The sequence below is a fragment of the Diorhabda sublineata genome, chromosome 3 (genome assembly GCF_026230105.1).
Source record: "Diorhabda sublineata isolate icDioSubl1.1 chromosome 3, icDioSubl1.1, whole genome shotgun sequence".
In the NCBI taxonomy this organism is placed as follows: Eukaryota; Metazoa; Arthropoda; class Insecta; order Coleoptera; family Chrysomelidae; genus Diorhabda; species Diorhabda sublineata.
In genome coordinates, this window is record NC_079476.1 from 21,480,908 (window position 1) to 21,501,523 (window position 20,616).

Genomic DNA, 20,616 nt, shown 5'->3' on the forward strand with positions numbered 1-20,616 from the left:
GTATTATGGCGGATATATTGTAAAAATTGTACAAATGACACAAACTTACAAACGATTATGAAAATCGTGCAAATTGTATCTGTGATGCATTTCGAACTTAATTCGCTATATATTCGACAAGGGTGTGAAGATGAAGTTCTCGGTAATACCAAAAACGTTGCGTTGAGTCTTTTCATTACACGAGCGACAAATATTATCAAAAACATAGAAAAACCGAGAACAGATTCCATTCGAATTATTAATTTTAATAGACACGTGACGTATACCAATTATATTTTTCGTTGAGCATGCAACAATGACAAAAATTGTGCACAATGTCCTTAATTAACGAGCTCTCGATTGGACACGTGCTTGCGTAGAGGCGATATATTGACGCTGCTGCCATGCGGTATACCGTCGCCAATTTGGATAAAAATTTTCGTACGTAAAGGGATACACATCGACTAAAAATAAAAACTAGTTAATGAATTGGTGCTGTATTCAAAACCACGTATATGCGTTTATTGCTTTACGTAAACCCTAGTGTCAATTTATTTGTTTGCTTTGAGTCGAGGATTTTTGTAGCATCAAATACTAACCGATCATTTTTATTTTTTGATGATGCTTTTAATATTAATTCATCTGGTCTTATATAATCAAATAATCTTCTAAATTGTCATTAGTTTATTCTTAAATATTGGCATCACTATATAAGAGCCATTTTCTTCTGTTTTTGATCGGTAAATACCATTGGATTTAGAACTTTTGATCTTCAACAGAATTTTTTGAAGACTTTCAAGAAATAACTGGATCTAGTAAGTTATTTTTCTAGTGGAACGAGTTCACCATCATGCTGCACAAGTTCAGCTTGGATTTAATAAAGTTCATAAGAATTTCTCTCACTAATAACTGCAAGAAAAACATCCAACCTTATAGTAAAAGATCATGACTGTATATTGTCAATACCCTGTAGGGGTTTGATTTAAGTTAGAACTACGAATCTGCGCGCTCTAACCCTTCATGACGAAAAAGTAATCTGTCTGATATAAATATCAACATTTTTTCATGGAATTTGCGACTATACTGACATATTATGGAAAGAAATGTTAAGATACAAAGATTTCAAATATTATTGTTCTGTTCTGTTGAGTTAATATCAGAGTGATTTACCTTGTTTTCAAAAATGTAATCCACAATTTTCCTATAGTAATTTCACTAACGATAATAACACCGACAGATTTTTTGCATATGTACTGTGTTCATAAAATATCGTCAATATCACTTTTCTTTCTATTTGTATTGTTGCCTTTGTCAGCAATCAAGAAAGAAGCGCAGTTGAGAGAGCTTGGAGCTTCCTCCTCACCTTTTAATTTTGAACGTTGCACATATTGCTCATGGCTCGTTGTTTTAAGATGTTTTGTCTCCCTTTACCGTCCAAGGTTGGTTTTGGTGTGTGTCTTGGTTTGCAGTAACCTCTTCGGAATCAAGCCTATAAGGTAAAATGACTTTTGTTGTAGCAGTTGGAACAACAGTCAACTGTAGTAAAGCCACGTACCCATATTGTGATGCTTTTCAGAGTTCTTGTGATGACACCCTAATCATAGATTTCATCTCTAGATTTTCTTCATAAAGATTTCGAAGCTTCAAGATTGGGATTTTTGTGTGTTTGGAATTCAGTTTTGATTCCTTCCATAATACCGAACAATACTAGTCGATATCACCTAGAGTTTTCAAATTAATTTGCCTTTTCAAATGAACTCATCACATAGATGATGCATAGATCATTTTTGGGATCCAGATGCCTGTAAAAATCCGTCTGACCACAAAGGGTTTCAGGTCCCACGTTTTGCCAACCATTCCACAAGTCCAAAAACTGACAGTTGCTTTTCGGCCCTGTTTACGAAGTGACTTCTCTTTTTAAAGAAATATGAAAAAATAAATTAATTGATTTGATCTATTTTTCAAAATAAAAATGTTTTCAGATTTTTAGAATTCCACTCGACTAATAAATTTTCAGCAAAATTAAAAATAATCAATCCACACGCTCAACTCTTAAAAATAAAGAATCTATAAAAATTCATCATCCACTCTTCTTGTACACATGTAAACCCATCGTGTATTTAGACATTATCACCACTTATCTCCCCCAATAATAATCAATCGGCATATGGTCATCGTCTTTGTGGAAACGTATCAATTTCAAATAAATCCACCAAATAATTAATAGTAAATCCGAATTTGCTATGAAATTCCCCCCGTCTTCTTACTTCCCCCCAAAAAACTAGTGGATAATATGCACGCATACTTACTCTCGAATAGGTTGCATAAAGGGGTCGCGAAGGGCCGCAAATAGGGGTCGTCGTTATTCACAGCACGTGCCTACCAGTCACTCATGTGGTTTTAATGACTAACCAAACACTGTACTTGACAATAATACAAATATATATATATATATATATATATATATATATATATATATATATATACGTGTAATGTTCCAATAGTCAAAACTGCAATTACTATTTTTCTAACGATCATTTCTTTCACCGATGTACGTCCTTTATACCCAGTTGAAACACATTCTAATTTACACCTGGTAAAAATTTGTGAAACAACAACAAGAAGAAACAACTTCACTTTTCAGCTCCATACAGTTTCCCCGGTGATATTCAGTAAGTTCGATTCAAACTTCAATAACTTTGGCCACTGCAATAACGATGTATGAGCTGGTGCATCGTCTTGATGAAACAACACTTTCTTCTTAGCCAAATGCGGCCTTTTTGCTTGATTTCTTCGCTCAAACGTTGCCCGCCGTTGATAGTTTTTCCTTTTTCAAGATAATCAATGAAAAGTATCCCACTCGCAACCCAAAAAACACTCTATAGTAATATCTTCACGACGCTGTTTTTGTTCCATTATAAGCAAACGCGGCAACCATCTTGCGCGCAGTTTTCTCATGTCCATATTTTCAGTTAATATGCGATGTACCGCACTTTTTGAAATGCCTATTATGTCTGTTCAGTCCACGATCAACCTGATCAGCTTTGTGGATTTTATTCAACATTTCTAAAGTCGTCACCTCATTTGGTCGACCAGAGCGATGCTGGTCTTTGCAAGTTGTAGGGCCTCGTTTAAACTCTGCTACCCAATATTTAACGAAGGTTGATAACCCAAAGTATAGTCTAGCTTCTCATATATGCCTGTTAATGCAGGAAATCATTGTTTCAGATCGATAATTAATGTTCCGATGTGTAGTTCTTTTTGTGTGAACTTGAAAACATAATTTACATGCGGAGTCATTGACAACGCCGCTCCAAGTTAGTCCTTACCAATTACAAACTACAACGATATCACTTTGGAAAAGATAAGGGGAAAGAATTCTGTCTCTGCACATTGATCATGCATTCTAGTCTTCTATACTGGGTGTCCGGGAACTTGAAGATAATATCGGGAGTGTATCAAAAAGTAAATAATAATATATTCATAGAAGTACTGATACATTTTGGTCATTCAAGCTTTTGTTTAGAGTTTCCAAAGCTACTAAAGTAGAAAATAATGTATAGATATTCAATTTTTAAAAAGATTATAGAACCATACTCATTTTTTTATTTTTTAAAACCAACCAAACGTTTTTAGCATTTTTTTTCACTTTGATATAAATTCCAGATTCGTTATTAATATGCAAATAGGGAAGGTTATAGGAGATGAAGAATATCACATATCCTAACATAGATCATTAAAATAAAACATGAAATAATTGTCGAATGGAGGTGCAAAAAGGGTTGGTTATATAATACCAATAAACACTAGAGACACTTTTCCTTTGTGTTAATCGATACTGTTCACGAATCAAATATGCTTTCGTTTTCATAAACATACATCAAGTATAAATTTATTTAAATGTATGAAAGATCACATATTTATGATTTATAATATTTAAAATGTTTTGCCTACAATCACTCTATTATAATGTCATAATTAAACTGTTTGGCCGTAATAAAATCCATAGAACACTTGGAAGCTTTCAACACTTTAAAATTTCTGTTCGTTCAGGAGAAAATAAATGCCTGCTGGACTATTGGAAATTCCGATTTTCTTCATATTTTTCCAGATAACATGGAAACTATTGCTCCTATAAAGTTCCGGTTATGATTAAATTAAAGGTAAATAATTGCACTACAACTTCATTCCTTTTGACTCTACTCGTAGGATGTGTAGACCATTAAAACCACAATTTCCAAGTTCTTGGGAAAAGTTTTTAAAATAAATAATAACTTCGGCTGAATGCTCGTTTTTTAAGTTATAAACTGAAGAAAATTATCCAATTTCCAACACCACGAATTTAGCGGAAGTTTTTTGAGGGTGATAGTTGGTAATACACTATTTTCCTAACAAAATACCAAAAAAAATCAACCGTGTACCATGACTAGACACGTCGTGACGTCCCTGTTGTTGTTATATTTACACGTCCATTTTGATTTTCTCCATATATTTGTTTAGATACATAGATTTCATATACAGTAAACAAATCAATTTAGCTTAGCTTACTTTCGCATAACTGAATTATTGTGAAAATGAAACATGGAACTTTGTAAAACTCAAAATATTTATCGCAGGCATATGTTTTTGAAGGGTTTAGGTAAAGTGTTTTAGTGACGATTCCCGATCGAATGGTCATTCTAAATCCATACGAATGGTAACAAAATCGGTAATCTGATTCGATCTGCCCGTCTGCTAAGAATCCAGATTGCGGAAACTGAAAACTGATAATTCTCAACCTTGAACAAGAAGCTATCATATGCAACATATGAACTAATGCTTTGAATATCTTATTGGAAACAATTCCATCTAATGAATTATGGTATATTATATGCGTATGATTCTGAAAAAAATCCATTAAAACTGTAAAAGAGAAAGCGACACGTGTCCTGTACGAAATGATAGAGGAAATGCATTTACGCACGGAGTGTTGAACTCTGGAGTTCATTACTTCTCTTACCAACTAAAATATCTGCCCCTTCTTCCGAACACCAACATGAAACTGTCTTCCGGTCGGGTCGCTTCTCCCTTTCTTTCACTTAACTCGCTGTCTCTAATTCAGTCTCTTTGGTGCGATGAACTGAATGTACTGAGAAACCAGATTCCAGTGGATCCTCTTCTCTCAATATCTTCATCGTGATAGTGTCAGTTGACAGTTCGCCGAGTCCAATTCCTCTCTGTTCAGAGCATTATCTTGCATTCCATCGCAGTAGTGACATCCGCGAAACCTCTTTTGCCCATCATGTACAAGAAGCGCGCAAAATATTCATGGCCAGATAGAAATTGTGTAAGGAAATATCCAACTTAACCATGGTATCTTTCTATGAAGGCTGCACGCTTGGTATTAATCGCTTCGTCAACCTTCCTCTTCGATCTTGTTCTCAAGAATTTTGCCATTCTTCTATCGTGGGAGTTAATTAGTAGCCACACCACGAATTCAAATTATAAAATTTCGATCAATTATCGGACACTATCAGTGCAAGGGAGTAATTATAAATAAGTATGATCCATTAAGTTGGTATAAAATATAGATACGACTTTAAGGTTTGTTTGTTAAAAGCCGCAAAGAAATGACTTTCAAAACTTATACATTGTATGAAATTCTGAAAATGAATAACGAGTAGTGTCTACTACCATACAGAACTCTATGAAAAATTATTCTGCAGTGCCTCGTATAAAGAAAATAATAGCGTATCGCAAAAACTGGGCAAATAACCGTATCGTTAAAACCTTTTTACGGTTTATGTAATTAAACTTGACATTCAGTACATCTGTCGCTTCCCTAAAAAAATCATTTGAAAAGAACCAACCATGTTTAACAACTCAATAAGTATGCATACCTCACCTCAAAAAACATTTACGCAGGCATGTAAGCATGCCAGAAAAGCTTTCTCGAATTCTCGTAGTTAGGTAATTTATTGGTAATTCGTCTAATTCATTAGGGGTCGTAAAAATTCAGTTTGAAGTTTTTTTGACTGCTTCGTTTTATGGTGAAAACTGGTTTCTATTTTTATCGTGGTGCCTTAATGATTTCAAAAACAGCGTTGCCACAACGGTGAACCGAATATTCACGTCACACTGTTTTTAAATTACATAAACTTAGCGGGGACGGATACAACCACCAAAATATATCGCAAATAGTGTCATAAGTCGAAAAATAGAAAACTTCTGTTGCTGTACTATTGCTATTTGAAAATATTATCTCTAATACTTTCACTTAAATAGTTAGTATTGTGGTAACTATCAGTTTTTAAGAAACCATCCGAAAAATGAAAAATAAAGTTACAATCAATTCCAAACGCTCATTACTAGATAGTTGCTTTTTTGACTTATGACACTATTTGAGCGGAGGTGCGATATGAGTGATATGTTTTCAAATTGACACTCTGTATATGATTCGCTGAGGTTTCGTTTTTAGAATGTACGAGGGTGGTTTGAGTGTAGAGTGACCCTATTTCATCTGAGGAATATATCTCCAATTAAGCTAAAACCATTTTTTTGGTCGATAATGTCATGTCCACAGTATTTTAGGGTTTTGGGGTTTTAAGGGTGGGATCTCTATTGATTATTTAGAAAAATGGGAAACAATACTTAAAAAATGACTATGGAAAGCGACCAGTGAAGAGGCGATGGCAGAGAGAAACAGGTATTGCTTCCAAAAAATTGAAAATTCGCTGAACTAGGAATGTGTTTTTTTCATTGGAAAAGCAGTCTTTCGTTGAATCACATTCGTAATTTTGATACTTTTACACACATTTCATTACTGTTTTCATCCATTAAATTCATTAAATAAAGTACATATTGTTTCATAGCTATCTTCACAATTCGCAATGTTATTCCTTCTTTCTCATGATGTGATGAAAAAGTTTTGAAAAAGTAGTATTTTTTCAAATATGTTTAGATGTTTATTCATGTGTCGTGTCTGGTGTCAATAAATTCTGTTTTATGCGCGAACAAAGAAACGCTTCATTAGGTCTCGGTGGTTGTAAATCTTTTCTAAGGTCATTCGATCTAGTTTAGTTAATTAAATTAGTAACAGACAGTATTTAGGCATATACAATATCGTTGGTTATCGTCTACAGTTTACCAAAAAAAAATTTATTTGAAAATATACAAAAAAGTTGGTAAAATATATATTGTTTGTGAGAGTTTTGTGATGAGAACTTTACGAATGCAGAAATCAATAAGGGGCCATCAGCGTACTTTAGATTTTTTTAAATCTACTGTGAGACTGTACGTCACTCTTGAGAACGATACAAAATGAAGAGGCATGCTTTCAAGTGGTGTTATTCTGATTCATGATAATGTACGACTGCATAGCGTCAATGCGCATACGTTCAAGTGGAAAAGCTTTGACCAGTCACCTTTCAGTTCTAACCTAGCGCCCAGTTTTTCTCACACCGAGTAAAGAAGTTAAGTGAACAATGATTCAATATCAAGAGTTTCAAGACGTATAAACACCTACCAAAGCATTTTAGCAGGGAATATAAGAAAACTGGTTCCTCTTTATCATAATTTCATTACACATCAAAAATCACCCAACTGTTATATAGAAAGAAAATCATTTTGTGACCTCCATACATTGCCTATCGGAAAACCTCCTATGCCAACAATTATTTATTTTGTCAGATGAATAGGTAGAATAAAATTTTGACAAGTAGAAAGCGGGCTTAACCTTCTTGAAAAGTCGCCGATTAATTGTTTTGATAATATGAAGTACGTAAGGATTTGTTTATCGTATCGTCTTGTGATATTGATATTGAAAGAAACGGGAGACTGTCACGATTAAATAGAATTAAAAATTAGTTTAGTTGGTTGTTCGTTTATTACTCTATTGAATAATGATTGTGTTTTATAATACTTATATTTCTTAAAACAGAATATCCAGAAAATTAATGACTCACATTATCGCGCCCACATTATATATTCTCTAAAATGTATTTTCTTATATGCGAATACGTACATTTGTAAACGAATTCACCAATTTTCGTTTCTCTACCCCCTAATACGTTTCATCTCTTCCCTCGTGTTTGAAAAATCACTTTTATCTGAAACATTTTCGCATCAGAATTTATCGAGACACGTCAGGAAAAGAGATAAATTGTAGCTGATGAGTCAAATCTCTAAAAGTTGATTTCAAAAAGAGTTTCGACATTTATCGATTTCTTTCTAGTATTCAAAAGCGAGGAACCGACAACATTCTATATTTAGGAATTGATAACATTTTTTTAACACAAGGGGTCATGCATACCAAAGGCGTCCAACGTTTTTTCCGCAACAAACATTTATTTTCAAATATAAAATAAAAAGAATATATTTAATGTTAGTAGTACATTAGTTGTTAGAGTCTGAAAGTTTTCCCCTAAAGAACACTAACACTTAATCTTTACATGACGTTTATTTGGGTAGGCACTACAAAAAATTTTGTAATTGTACTTGGAAAAACCCTAAATAACAGTCAAGTCTGCCTGAAAGGTAGTTTCCCTTTACCGATCCTACCGATTGGGTCGAAATGTTTTTCTAAATTAGGACAAAACTTGTTCTTAAAGCACGTTGAGATTGGAGACAGTAAAATTTTTAACTGCCAGACGATTCAGAAGTTTTATTCAAGTATGGGAGTGCAATATTGAGGTGCGATTTAGAGCCTACATCGACTGTATTTCTCGCTTAAGATTACTGCGACGGGATTAGCTCTCAAAAGACCACGAGACACACAACATCCATGCAGACTTTCGGTAATGTTTTATAAATCAATAGTTAGAAGAGGGCTGCTACCTTTCACCAAATCTTGATCAGAAGTTCTACGAGGACAATTAAAACTTTTGTAAGAACAAACCTCAAATTGTTCAACAACAAGTCCTCTACTATATGTTATAAGGTCATGAATATTTGAACCAAAACATCTCTGTGTTCTAAGCAGTTAATTATATTATTTGATACATTTATTGAATGCAACCTCACGATAACAGATAAATCATACTATAAAACTCTAAATACACGACTAGCAGCTCTAAATGATATCCGAACATTGCTTATCTTGAGGAATTTCTCATAAGTTTGAATCAGTTGCCCATATGTCTTAAAGTTTCGAAGAAACGAATAAAACCAGTTTTAAACTTTGACTTTAAACACACATATAAATGAAACACAGTGGTTTTTGGCAAGTAATTGCGTCAGAAAATTGATAAAATATATTTATTTTAATTTGAGTTTTATGTTATTCCATTTTCTAAAATCGTGAAGTACGTAAATGAAAATTATTATGATTTATCCCTTTTCGATTGCTAGTTCCGCCCTTTTTTATTCGAATATCTATTGGGGTCCATTACAATAGATTCACTGGGCATAGTCCAATTGATTTTAGTTTGAATAAGTCCTTCAGGAACTTGTTGATCTGAGCAACGGATATTATTATGGATAGAAAATGCGGAACAACGATTTAGGCAGTATATTTAATTCAGTAATATAAACTGATAGGGGACATTATCGTCTGCTAATTGATGTTTTCTTTATAATTATATGCACATTCTAACAATTTAGAATGACGAATTGCTTGTTTTAGAACTTTGATTTTTGTATATCGAGCTCTTTTATTAGATCTTTTACTGTTCACTGTACCACTAGTAATTATTATCTGGCAGCTTATTTTCACCGATTACCACTGCTTCTATATTATTGCTCATATGATATCTAAAGTTAATTGAATAATTTCTGAAAGACAGTACAGTGCAGTGCAGTGATTGAGGTTATCGATATCACAAGAAATCTGTTCCAGAAATTTCACAAAAGACCAGAGAATTTTTAACACAACTTTGCTTAAAGCATCTACCGAAAAATATATAGTTTGCATGCCAAATACAAACACAAACCTTGAGTGGTATTTCAATCAATATTCTATTTTTTCTATTTGGAGAATCGCGACTGATATCGTTTCGTTTGTTAATATTTTCCACTATTTGCTTAGCCGACACCTGCAATCGCCTAAATTGCGATAAGATGTTTTTTATATTGAGTGGAACTGCTAAAAGTGTTCCCTCCACTTCTTTGTTGTGGTTTAGTTTTGGATCCCGGTTAATTTCTTTTGTTATCATTGTTTTCTTTTACGTGATCTTTTTTTTATATTCCGCTGTTTTATGTCCCCCCTTCTTATGATTTTTGCTTGAACTAACTTCGATTTTTCTTTATACTTCTTCAGCAAATACGATGGCTAGGACATAAAAAACGAATGAAACCGATAGTGAACTTAAAAGATCACTCCGGTATAAAATTTTTTTGGTTTTTTGTTTCATATATTTGTGCACCTTTTTTTTAACCTTTTTTGGTCTTGATTTATCATTTCCTTTGTCCATCGAGAGTTATTTATTACAAGCAATTGTTAAAACAGATTCAGAGCATTGATATTTATTTCTCTAAGGCGGTACTATCCAAGTGCGTATCTTTAAAATTCCAGAACATATGAATCTTGGTTATAAGCTACTTGTTCCGATTTATTTGAGTTCTGGTAGCTCAAAATCCAGATTCTGCTTTACTTATATTCACAACTCGTACTTAAGCTTTATTAAAAATATCGGCAACGTTATATGGAGTTATTTTAGATATAAACTTTGTTCGCGGGTCTAATTCCGAATCAGTTGAGGGACCGATTGCATACGACCTTTCAAAATTGTCGTTCGCGGGTGGGGGGTAAGTCATCGAACGACAATTTTGAATCAGACCCGCGAACAAAGCTATTAACTGTGTCTTCATCCAATCCAGCTGTTTTGTTGCTTCGATCAAAATATTCTCCAATTGCATCTGTTACAAGCCTCTTCCTCTCGCGCTCCATACGATGTGGCGTATGGCTACTTTCCATTCCGACAGATTTACAGAGGTGACAACTTTCCTAATTCCACGTTTTGTGGTCATTTAATAAATACGTAGAGTTGATGTAACCAACTCCGAAAGTCATGGTATAACTGTTAATAGTAGTTTTCTTTTAAATTTGATATTTCGTTAAGTTACCAGTAGAAACTTCGGAGGGCAGCCAAAACTATAACGAAATCAATATGAATATCTTTTAAAGAAAGAATTTGTTTCTTTGAAGAAATTTAACCAAAGTAGCATGTACGAAACACTCAGTATGGATTATTATTCAACAACGACCCAATCGGAGAGTTGATAATTCTAACTGCGAACTAATTATATTGCTCTTTCCATCCATACCTTCCCGCACATTCATTTTTCCAATTAGTGCTTCATAATCAAAGATCGACCGTATCTCAAATTTTTTATTTTAAAGTCTGTAGTAAGAAGACTTCATGTGCTCCTATGCTGGTATTTTTTTTTGGTTGTGTAACTTCACCATAGCGACAAATTTTAATAAAGCAGTAATTACACGCAGGTTATGAATCAATAAAACTACACTTTATCGTACCGACTGAGCTCGAAGAAATCGCTTTTGTTAAAAAGTATTAAATGAACAGCCAACTACTAAATGATGATTCTTCATACATAAATCCATAATCCGAAACTGATTAGAATGACAATCTCGACGAGTAGACATGAGAGTAGGGGAGGATTTTTGTTTTATAGTGAATACGAAGGAATCATTCCACGTTTTAATAAAAAAATAATGGTGTAATATTGCCTTATTGATTTTAAAAATAGGTTGTTATGGTCAAGATTCTTAGTTTTCAAAAGCAGTTTGGAATATTTTGTAAAATCGACATTTACGTGGTCGTTTTTATCAACCTCCGCCTGGCTTTTTAAACTCATTACCAAAATTTTTATTTATCTCATCTATGGTCAAGTTTTCCAATGTCGTCTTAAAAAAATTCTGCCAATTCAATGAACATTGACGTTGTTTTGAAGGTCTTCTTCAGCTGGTATCGCCATATTCCTAACAATGCCGTTAGGAAGCAAAAAGGACCATGTACCATTGAAATTGTTCGAAGAGCCTATTGGTGCACCAGCAGTGTGTGGACAAGTGTTGCTAGGGATTAGTACTATTCCAGAAGTCAGTGCTGTTGCATAGAATTGGTACTGAACCATCGGAGGTCTGCTTATAAATTATGATTCAATAATTAAAATGAGACTCATCAAATTACTGATATACCTCATTACGACAATTATACAAATATACAAAATTGGTAGGCAGAATAGGACAAAATAATAAGTACCTCTTCAAAATGTGACATTTTGAAGTAGTAAAATATGTCATGTTTAAAATTATGAATATGGATTCAGCCTATTTTATTTGTAAGCAAAATGATTGATTTTTTAACTCAAAATCAACTTAATAAAACAATTTCGAATATGGGTTAATGAGTCGTTAAGAGTTTACAGTCAAATCGTAACGTTTCAGAACCACCTCCTATAATTATAATTATCGGAGAAAATTCAATCACCTGACACAATAAAACAATGTATGATGGAATATTTATTTTTTTATGTAAAGTTCACGATGGCATATATTTTATCTTTGTAAGTACTATACCAATTTTATTTTCCAAACAAGTGGTCACGTCTCTTATGGTTTATATACTTCTTACTTTGCTTTAAATACTTTCAAAAACTGACGTGCACCAGTAAAAACAACGGTTCTTGTAAAATTGTTTTTATGTCAAGAATTCTGCTACTTGAAAATCTTCCAATTTAGAAAAGTTATTAACAAAAATCATTATTAGTCGTTGTATGTTTCATGTGGATAATTGTTTTTGTCTTGTACTGCCCAGGCACTGGTTATAAAAAATGCATATAAAGAAATCTTGTTGTTTCTATGCTGGTAACAGAAGAGATTTGAAAACAGTGGGAGTGGGGGACTAGCAAATTCTCACATTAACAATAAAACTCGAATAAAATAACGACTGGCACCGTAGACGACGCAACGGATAGAAAGTCACCAATAATCTTCTGGAAATCTGACCGATATTGCTAGATCACTCTTGAATATTCAATACGCCAAGCGTATTTAAGAAAGTTTAGTCAAGAGACTTAGACAGAGTTCTTAGGTACGCTCCAAATGTAAAATATGTATTTTCGAATGAAATAGGAAAAGGAAAATAATACTTTTTGATAAAGTTTTATATGAAGTGTTTCATGGAGCGGCACTTCCAATCTCTTATAATGAATTGTTTATGAAAAAATTATGGAATTAATAATAATTACTTGGAAGGATGGTAAAGGTTGATTTCGAAAGATTTGTTTTAGAGGGTTATTTGGTGCCAAAACTTGATATTTATTATTATTTGGATCGCATTAACTTATTGGTTTCTTTCTCGGAAATGTAAATAAATCGATTTCTTTAGGTGTTTGTATAGTGAATAACGTAAACCAAGTTAAAGATATAATATAATAAACAAATATGCCCTGTATTAAATGAGCAAAAAATAATTTTCAGATACATATATGATTACGTTAAATAGTAGTCAATGGAAATGGGAATTTCGTTATGCCTCCCGGGTATTCGCATTCATATCAAAATTACTACTTTGTAGGGTTGGTGACCGCCCACTTTTTTAAATACCATATATTTTACTTCAATGCATGTCATAACGTTTGCAGTTTTCAAAACATGCGACTATTATGTATAGACGGGGAAAATTAATATTGTGTTGTGTGTCATCTCCGAGCAGGAAATGTATGTTTTTATTTTGTAATTTTTATATTTTATTAATTGACATTTAAATTCATTCAAGTATACATGGTGAGTGTATAATGAAAACTGTTATTTGTGTCTATTATTGATAGAATATTAAGTTGAATTCATCCACTCAATGGACCGTATAAAATACCACTTAATCCTCTAGTTGTATAACATTATTATAATTGAATTAATCAAATTTTATTTGTTTATTATTAACATAAACATGCTCTTTCGATATTATATTTTCTGGGAGGTCAGCTTACATTTTATCACTACTTATTAACAATTTAATACAAGTTTTTGTAACTTTGACTATTTTTCTCCATTTCTTTCTGATAGTTCCAGTCACTTACTCCACGACATTCCACATCTTGTACAATCTGATCTTTCTTTCAGTTTTTTTGGTTTTTCTGGAAATCTTTCCTCGTTTGGTCTTCAATCTATAATTTCCCTCACCCCGTCGTTTTTCCATTCTTTCAACGTGTTTAAACCAACGTAATTTTCTTGATTAAATTATTATATTTATTATATACTCATTGTTAAGTCCTTGATACTCATTTTTTCCAATTTTTACTGGTCCATGATTTTTTTTAATTATTCTTTTATATATCCTTGACAACAAATTATTATTTGAGTCTTTGTGTCTTTTTCTTTGCTACAAATTTCAACATATCTTGATAGGAAGTTATTTTGAAGAACATTGAAAATTCTATGACTGACTAGTTAAAAACCACATCCCTTAATGATTTGTGGTGCTGTTATTAAGACTGGAAACTGGTGTATAAGTGGACGATGTTGTGTGGTGAATGTGATTTTTCTATATCTATCGTATACCTACTTTATCAGTTTGGAATTAAATCGTTTATTTGTATCTGATAATTATTTAAAAAGTAAAAATTTACATATAAACACATAGTTTATATCTATGAGGTAGACTCAAGGTCCCAAGTTACCTATTTCGATACGTTTATAGTATTGTCTTCATATACGAATACACGCATTGCCCCACAGGAAACTTTAATTGGGTAGTATTGCATTTGTAATTTAATTGTTCATTATGCCGTGTTTGATCCGTTGGCCGTTGCATTTATCTAAAACCGACCATATAAGTTTCCTTGTTCTCTTCGAACACAGGTATGGGTTGGCCTAGATAAAACAATAAACAAAATTATAGTTTAAGAAATTTACTGCTTACTTGATCTTTACACCCCTTATAGTACAGTTTATTTCGTTTCAATTGCTTGTTATGTCCTACATATCTCTCTAATCTCAAATAAATTTAACACAAGCAAATCGAACCTCAAATAACTTTCAGAAATTGTTGGTTGAATCAAAAAGTGAATGATCTGCCTATTACGATGATAAAAAAATTTGACGTGTATAAATTTGACAGCTATAATATTAGTTTAAACGAGCGAAACGGTCAACGAGAATGATGCACACAGTGGACGCCCCAAAGACGCTGTCACTGACGAAAACATCGAAAAGTCCACAAAATAATTTCGGATAACCTTATAGTGAAGCTGTTTGAGATAGCTAAAGATAACAAAGAAACATTTTGGACTCATTGTGAATGACTATTTGGGTATGTAAAAGATCTGTCCAAAGTGATTGCCGCGCGAGCTCCCAATCGATCAAAAGCAACAAGGAATTGATGATTTTGAGTAGAAAAACTACGTCGACTGTTATATAGAATAATTGGAGGACGAAATCGTAGAAAAATGGTCTCATTTGAGTAAAAAGAAACTGGTATTTCATCAAAACAATGCACCGTGTCACAATTCAATAAAAACGGTGGCAAAATCGCATGAATGTGGTTTCGATTTGTTTCCGCATGCACCGTATTCTCCAGATCTGTCCTCTAGATATTTTTACAGCTCTCAACTTCAAGAGGATGATCGTTGGATAGGAATTTTGCGCCTATGAAGAGGATTGTCGTCGAAACTCAAGCTTATATTGAGTTTAATGATTTATCGTACTATAAAAATAGTATATAAAAATTATATAACGCTTGACTTTCTTGTGGCAAATCAAAATTAACTATTAAATGCTTGTAGCATATCTAAGAACGTTGAAATGAATAAGATAACCGATTGAACAATGCAAAATCGAGATAATACTACGATAGATAGAATAAAAAACTGATATCGTTTTGTTGTTAATATTTAAATTAAAAAAATCAACAACACTTTTTTATAAACAATTATACAACTTCTGTTTAAAGTAGAAAATACATCATTGAATAAATTCCGAGCATTGCATATAAAAGCACCGTTAGACCAAGCTACTTCTATGCTTTTTAAAAATTCAAATTTTGATACCGTTTAAATCGAAATATTGAAGATAGAGTGACGATATAGTTGCTAAAATAATTTTCGTTTATTGATTGCACACTATTTTTTTTGGTGTGTAGACAAAGCAAAGACTCCACTTTCTTCGGCAACAACGTTTAAAAGGTAATACGCACACTTCAAACCTGGTCGAAAAACGAATGAAGATGATGGACTCTCTGCTCGATCAAATTATAAAAGTATTTTTGAAACTATGAAAAAAAGTACAAAAAATGATTTTGAGCAGTTGCGTGAGATATCAGAAGTCATTCTTTTAGTTAATTTACTAGATAATTTAGCATTTATAGTATCTTGATGAGATTGGCATCCAGTGATGTAACCTCTCATACCTCATACTAGGTCTATTAGCCAATTTTTCCTTTATCGCTTTGATTTTATGATGTTTGATGATTCTGTTTTCGATAAATTCATGTACTATGGGCACTCTCAGGTCCACGTAAATGGTGTGCATTGAGCATCTACTAGTTAATGGAGTATCTTCGTTTGGGATCTCTGGAGAATTTGTATCGCAATCACACAGCCTAATTCCATATGTCCATGAAGGTTTAATGACAGATTTGTAGATAAGAATTTTGTTTTATCTTGCCCTGCTTGGTCATCCTGTTTATTCGGAACAGAATTTTTCACATCGATAGATTCATTCTTCACTCTTTCATCAAATATTGTCACCTAAAAAACGCCTATAGCGACCAAAGAACTCGAACATCGCTAGGCAAGGTATAGCATCCGTTATTTGACAAAACAATCAACATTGAATATTACATACCAATATTAATCGAATGAGTGTAGGAAAACAGGTGAAACGTCCTCAAATATAAAAGAAACTATAAATCTCTTTCATAAATCGATGAAAATCAATAGTTTGATCACACAACGAATCCTCTATGGTATTGCAACTTCTGTTGTGTGATTAATGTATTATATACATACTCCTTAACTATATATCCACTTTTAAGGATGTTTAAGTGTATTTTTTTCTTCTTTGAAGCAAAAAGTTATGAATTATTTAGCAAGATCATCGCCAATGTTGCATATTGCCTTAACATTCTGAACTTGTTCTATCCATTGGTAACATGAGACACCAATTTGGAATTAATTAAAATATTAGCCCGGTCCTGTGTACGGTTCAACGCTTTTTCGAGCGGCCGCTTTGCCAGTGTGCAAAAGAAAGACTCTGACCGTTTTTCGTATACTTTTACGGCCTCCGTTGCAAAAATAGCCAATCAACCATTTCAATTAGTCGAAACTCCCTTTTGAGACGTGAAAGTGTCACGTTGGAACTCGAAACGTGGTCGTTGGGAGCCATACAGGGTGTTGGAGTATTTGTTGTCGACGTATACATTAAAATTTTTGTTTAATTAGTTAAAGATGACTTGTAAACAAATAGTTAGTGTTAATTGTTATTAGTAAATAATTTCAAACGTAGACAACAATGTCTTGTTGCTAACGATCTGTGGTCAATTTATGTATCAATCCACTAAAGTGGATATCATATGTACATTCAAGTGGGCGAAGAAACTTTTCACCTATTTTAGAATGATGTTTTAGATCGAATTACATTTAAAGTAAATTACTAAAGTTTTCATCAATTTCTCTCTCTTTACTCATTTAGATTCATTTATGTATTTTTTGTTATTTCTTCTTCTATTTGTATTCCTTTTTTCTTTTTTTCTGTTTATCTTTTAGAGTACCTTTCTACTTACCATTATCTCTCTTTCTATTTCTGGTTTTTTCTTTTTTCTTTTCTCGCTTCACTCTCAGAGTTCCTTATTTTCATTATACTTTTTGTTTTACATTTTTTTTCTCTTTAATTTCTTGTCCCTTTTTTATTCAACCATAAGATGAGAATGAAATGGCAGTTGTGGACAATTATTTCATAGTGAAATTTTATTCGCGTCGCTTTTTCAGTGATATTTTTAATATAAAATAATGGAAATTTCGAGAGACGATATTTAATAGTTGCACTTAAAGAAAAAAATCTGTGGTGTGAAAAATTTGTCAGTTGTAAACCATCCTATCTTATGCTATTACCTCAAATTATTTTAATAAAAATCTTCGTCTTTGGCTAAAGAATACGTGGAAGATTTTATGTTGGAAATTTTAGTGTTCAAGTGATATCACCACCTCAGTTGCTTTCAACCCACAAAACTAAAATATCGCGAGTTGAATTTCAATTATCTATTTTGGGGATGAAATTAGATGATATTAAAGTTTGACAGAATTTGAATAAATGAACGATTTTCTAGGAATAAAAATTTTCAAATGCAAATACGTATTTACACACAATTTTGTGTCATGGTAACCTATTGTACAATGAAGAAAAAGATTCATTCGCATATTGTTATAAATGCGAAAACAATGCCATTCCTTGACGTCTGTAGAACAAAATTATAAGTCCGTTTTTGAAATACAAAACCTCACGAAAACAAATATTGTCAATATCACGTACGCGAATATGCTGCATGGGATGGGGTAGCTTAAAAAATATATTTGGTAAACATGAAAAGGAAAATATTTCATAAAAACTTTGTTCCTTAAATTTTAAAACGATAATCAAGATAATACGGCTATTGCCAAATTTACCACAAAATTTTAACTTATGAACTAACTTATGATGTTAATAAATTAAAAAAAACATTCATTATATAAATCAAAATATAATCAACGCTCTTTTTTTATTTCAGGGCTCACACGACCCCCTATGTACCCTTTCTCAGCTGGACAATACCCATATCCGATGCTCAGTCCAGAAATGTCACAGGTGGCGAGTTGGTAAGTAAAAATTTCATTTTATTTTTTTATATACTCACATTCTGTTTGTAATCAATACAATTTGTTTTCCCACCAAAATTTTAAAGAATAATAAGTTTGATTTTGGCGATGATGATTATTCTACCATAAAAACGGGCGTGTCTTTTGTAATTTTTTTCTTATTTATTGTGTTTACCCTTTTTCAACGGTAGATAATTAATTTTACATTCATTCCATTCGCCTGATTTGGCCATGTGTAATTTCTGGTTATTCTTTAACCTAAAAAAACAATTTGATAGAGCAGTTGATCAATGTTTTGAAAGCATTCCAATGACTAGTTTCAAGCTGAAATTTGCGGGTACTTCGGTTTCAAAAGTGAATTTATGTAGATAGACTTTGAACATAAATAAAATCTTTTCCCTAAAAAGACTCTTCATGTATCGTCACTTTCCTATTCATATGAAAATAATTCATAAGCAAACCAACATTGTTATATGAGTGTAAGAAAACGTATTATTGTTTTAAAAAAATGAGAATTGATATAATCAAAATTCGATTAAAACAATGAGTGAACCATTCTTTTTAGTCAAAAAGTTTCAACTTCAAAATCGGGATCAACTAATTACCAATGAAATTAGACTGAATTTAAAATTTTCGAACTTCACCATCCTGTAGACGCAATTCAACTAGACAATACGGCGGTCTAGTAATGTCACAGGTGGTAAATTGTTAGCCCGTCTTTTCATTTGTTCCCTTTAATCAGGAAATCTCGTATCGCCCGTCTCTATTTCCCGTGTTTGCTCCTTTTTTCGTAATCGGCTTTGTCGTACACTCTTTAATTGCGAGCAAATGGGATTTGGTCCAGCCACAAAGAGTCCACTATTCCATGAAAAAATCTCTCGGGAAAGGGGTGTTATCGCGCTCTTGAAAAAGTGTGTGGATTCGTGATGAAGTTTTGATTCGGAAAAAAAGCTTTAGGGGACGAAAAATTTCGAGACGTCTATTTACTGCTAAGAAAAAGTCACGAAAAATAATAAATTGTATTCTCGGTAGAATCGAGGTGTATTGGAACTAAATACAAGGTGCAATCAAAATTATACATGAGTTCAGTACCTCTTTCGATATGTTTGTAATCACTGCCTCTTCTCTTTCCATAATATATTATTGTTATTTTTGACTTCCCATGTAAACTTTTTTTTATATTTTAGGCACACTCCCAGTATGTATTCCTTATCGCCAGGTGCGGGATTCCGAAGTCCTTACCCCAGCACGTTACCCATCTCTACGAGCAGTTTGCCCAGCGATTTCTACAGATTCTCGCCAACCGGGTTGATACAACCACATCCCGGTTTATCACCCCACCCGCCTCATTTAACGTCACACCCCGCAATCGTTACCCCTGGACCCAAACAGGAACTACCTGATCTTAATCACAGGTAAGAATTGATGTAAATTATAATATTAATGTTTTTGTAGTTTACAGTATATACAACATAGGTGTTTACTTTATGAAATTCTGTAAGAATACCTGTAAGTGCAATCAAATTAATTAATTGTACAAAATTGGGTAAAATAGGTGGAATTTGTGGCTTAATTATGACTTCTATGTAATGGTGTTTGAAAATTTTCTGTTTATGTGACATTTTAGTGAGACATGACGTCATCGAGTATTATTTTAAATGTATTTCCCCATATTTGTAAATTTTTTGAGTAGAAGTAGAATTTATTGTTTTAGTAAGTCTCTGACTTAGAAATTATGATTTGACAACATCAAATTCAATGGTAAGGTAATGGTAACAATAATAGAAAATTTATTTACAATAGTTGTTCAAAGTGAAAACTGTCGGTTGGATGGCAGTATCCTAATCTGTC

The 20,616-nt window shown here is 32.8% G+C and overlaps 1 protein-coding gene across 6 annotated transcripts in view; it reads left to right on the forward strand.

The window, feature by feature from the left end:
- The window catches only part of LOC130441056 (protein pangolin, isoforms A/H/I/S), a 398,392-nt gene that overhangs the window by 341,487 nt on the left and 36,289 nt on the right, over positions 1–20,616 (forward strand). For all 6 annotated transcript variants that reach the window (XM_056774549.1, XM_056774551.1, XM_056774552.1 and 3 more), the window contains exons 5-6: positions 18,678–18,765; positions 19,953–20,180. In XM_056774549.1, the coding sequence (XP_056630527.1) occupies positions 18,678–18,765; positions 19,953–20,180 (316 nt within the window). The remainder of the gene's footprint in view (positions 1–18,677; positions 18,766–19,952; positions 20,181–20,616) is intronic.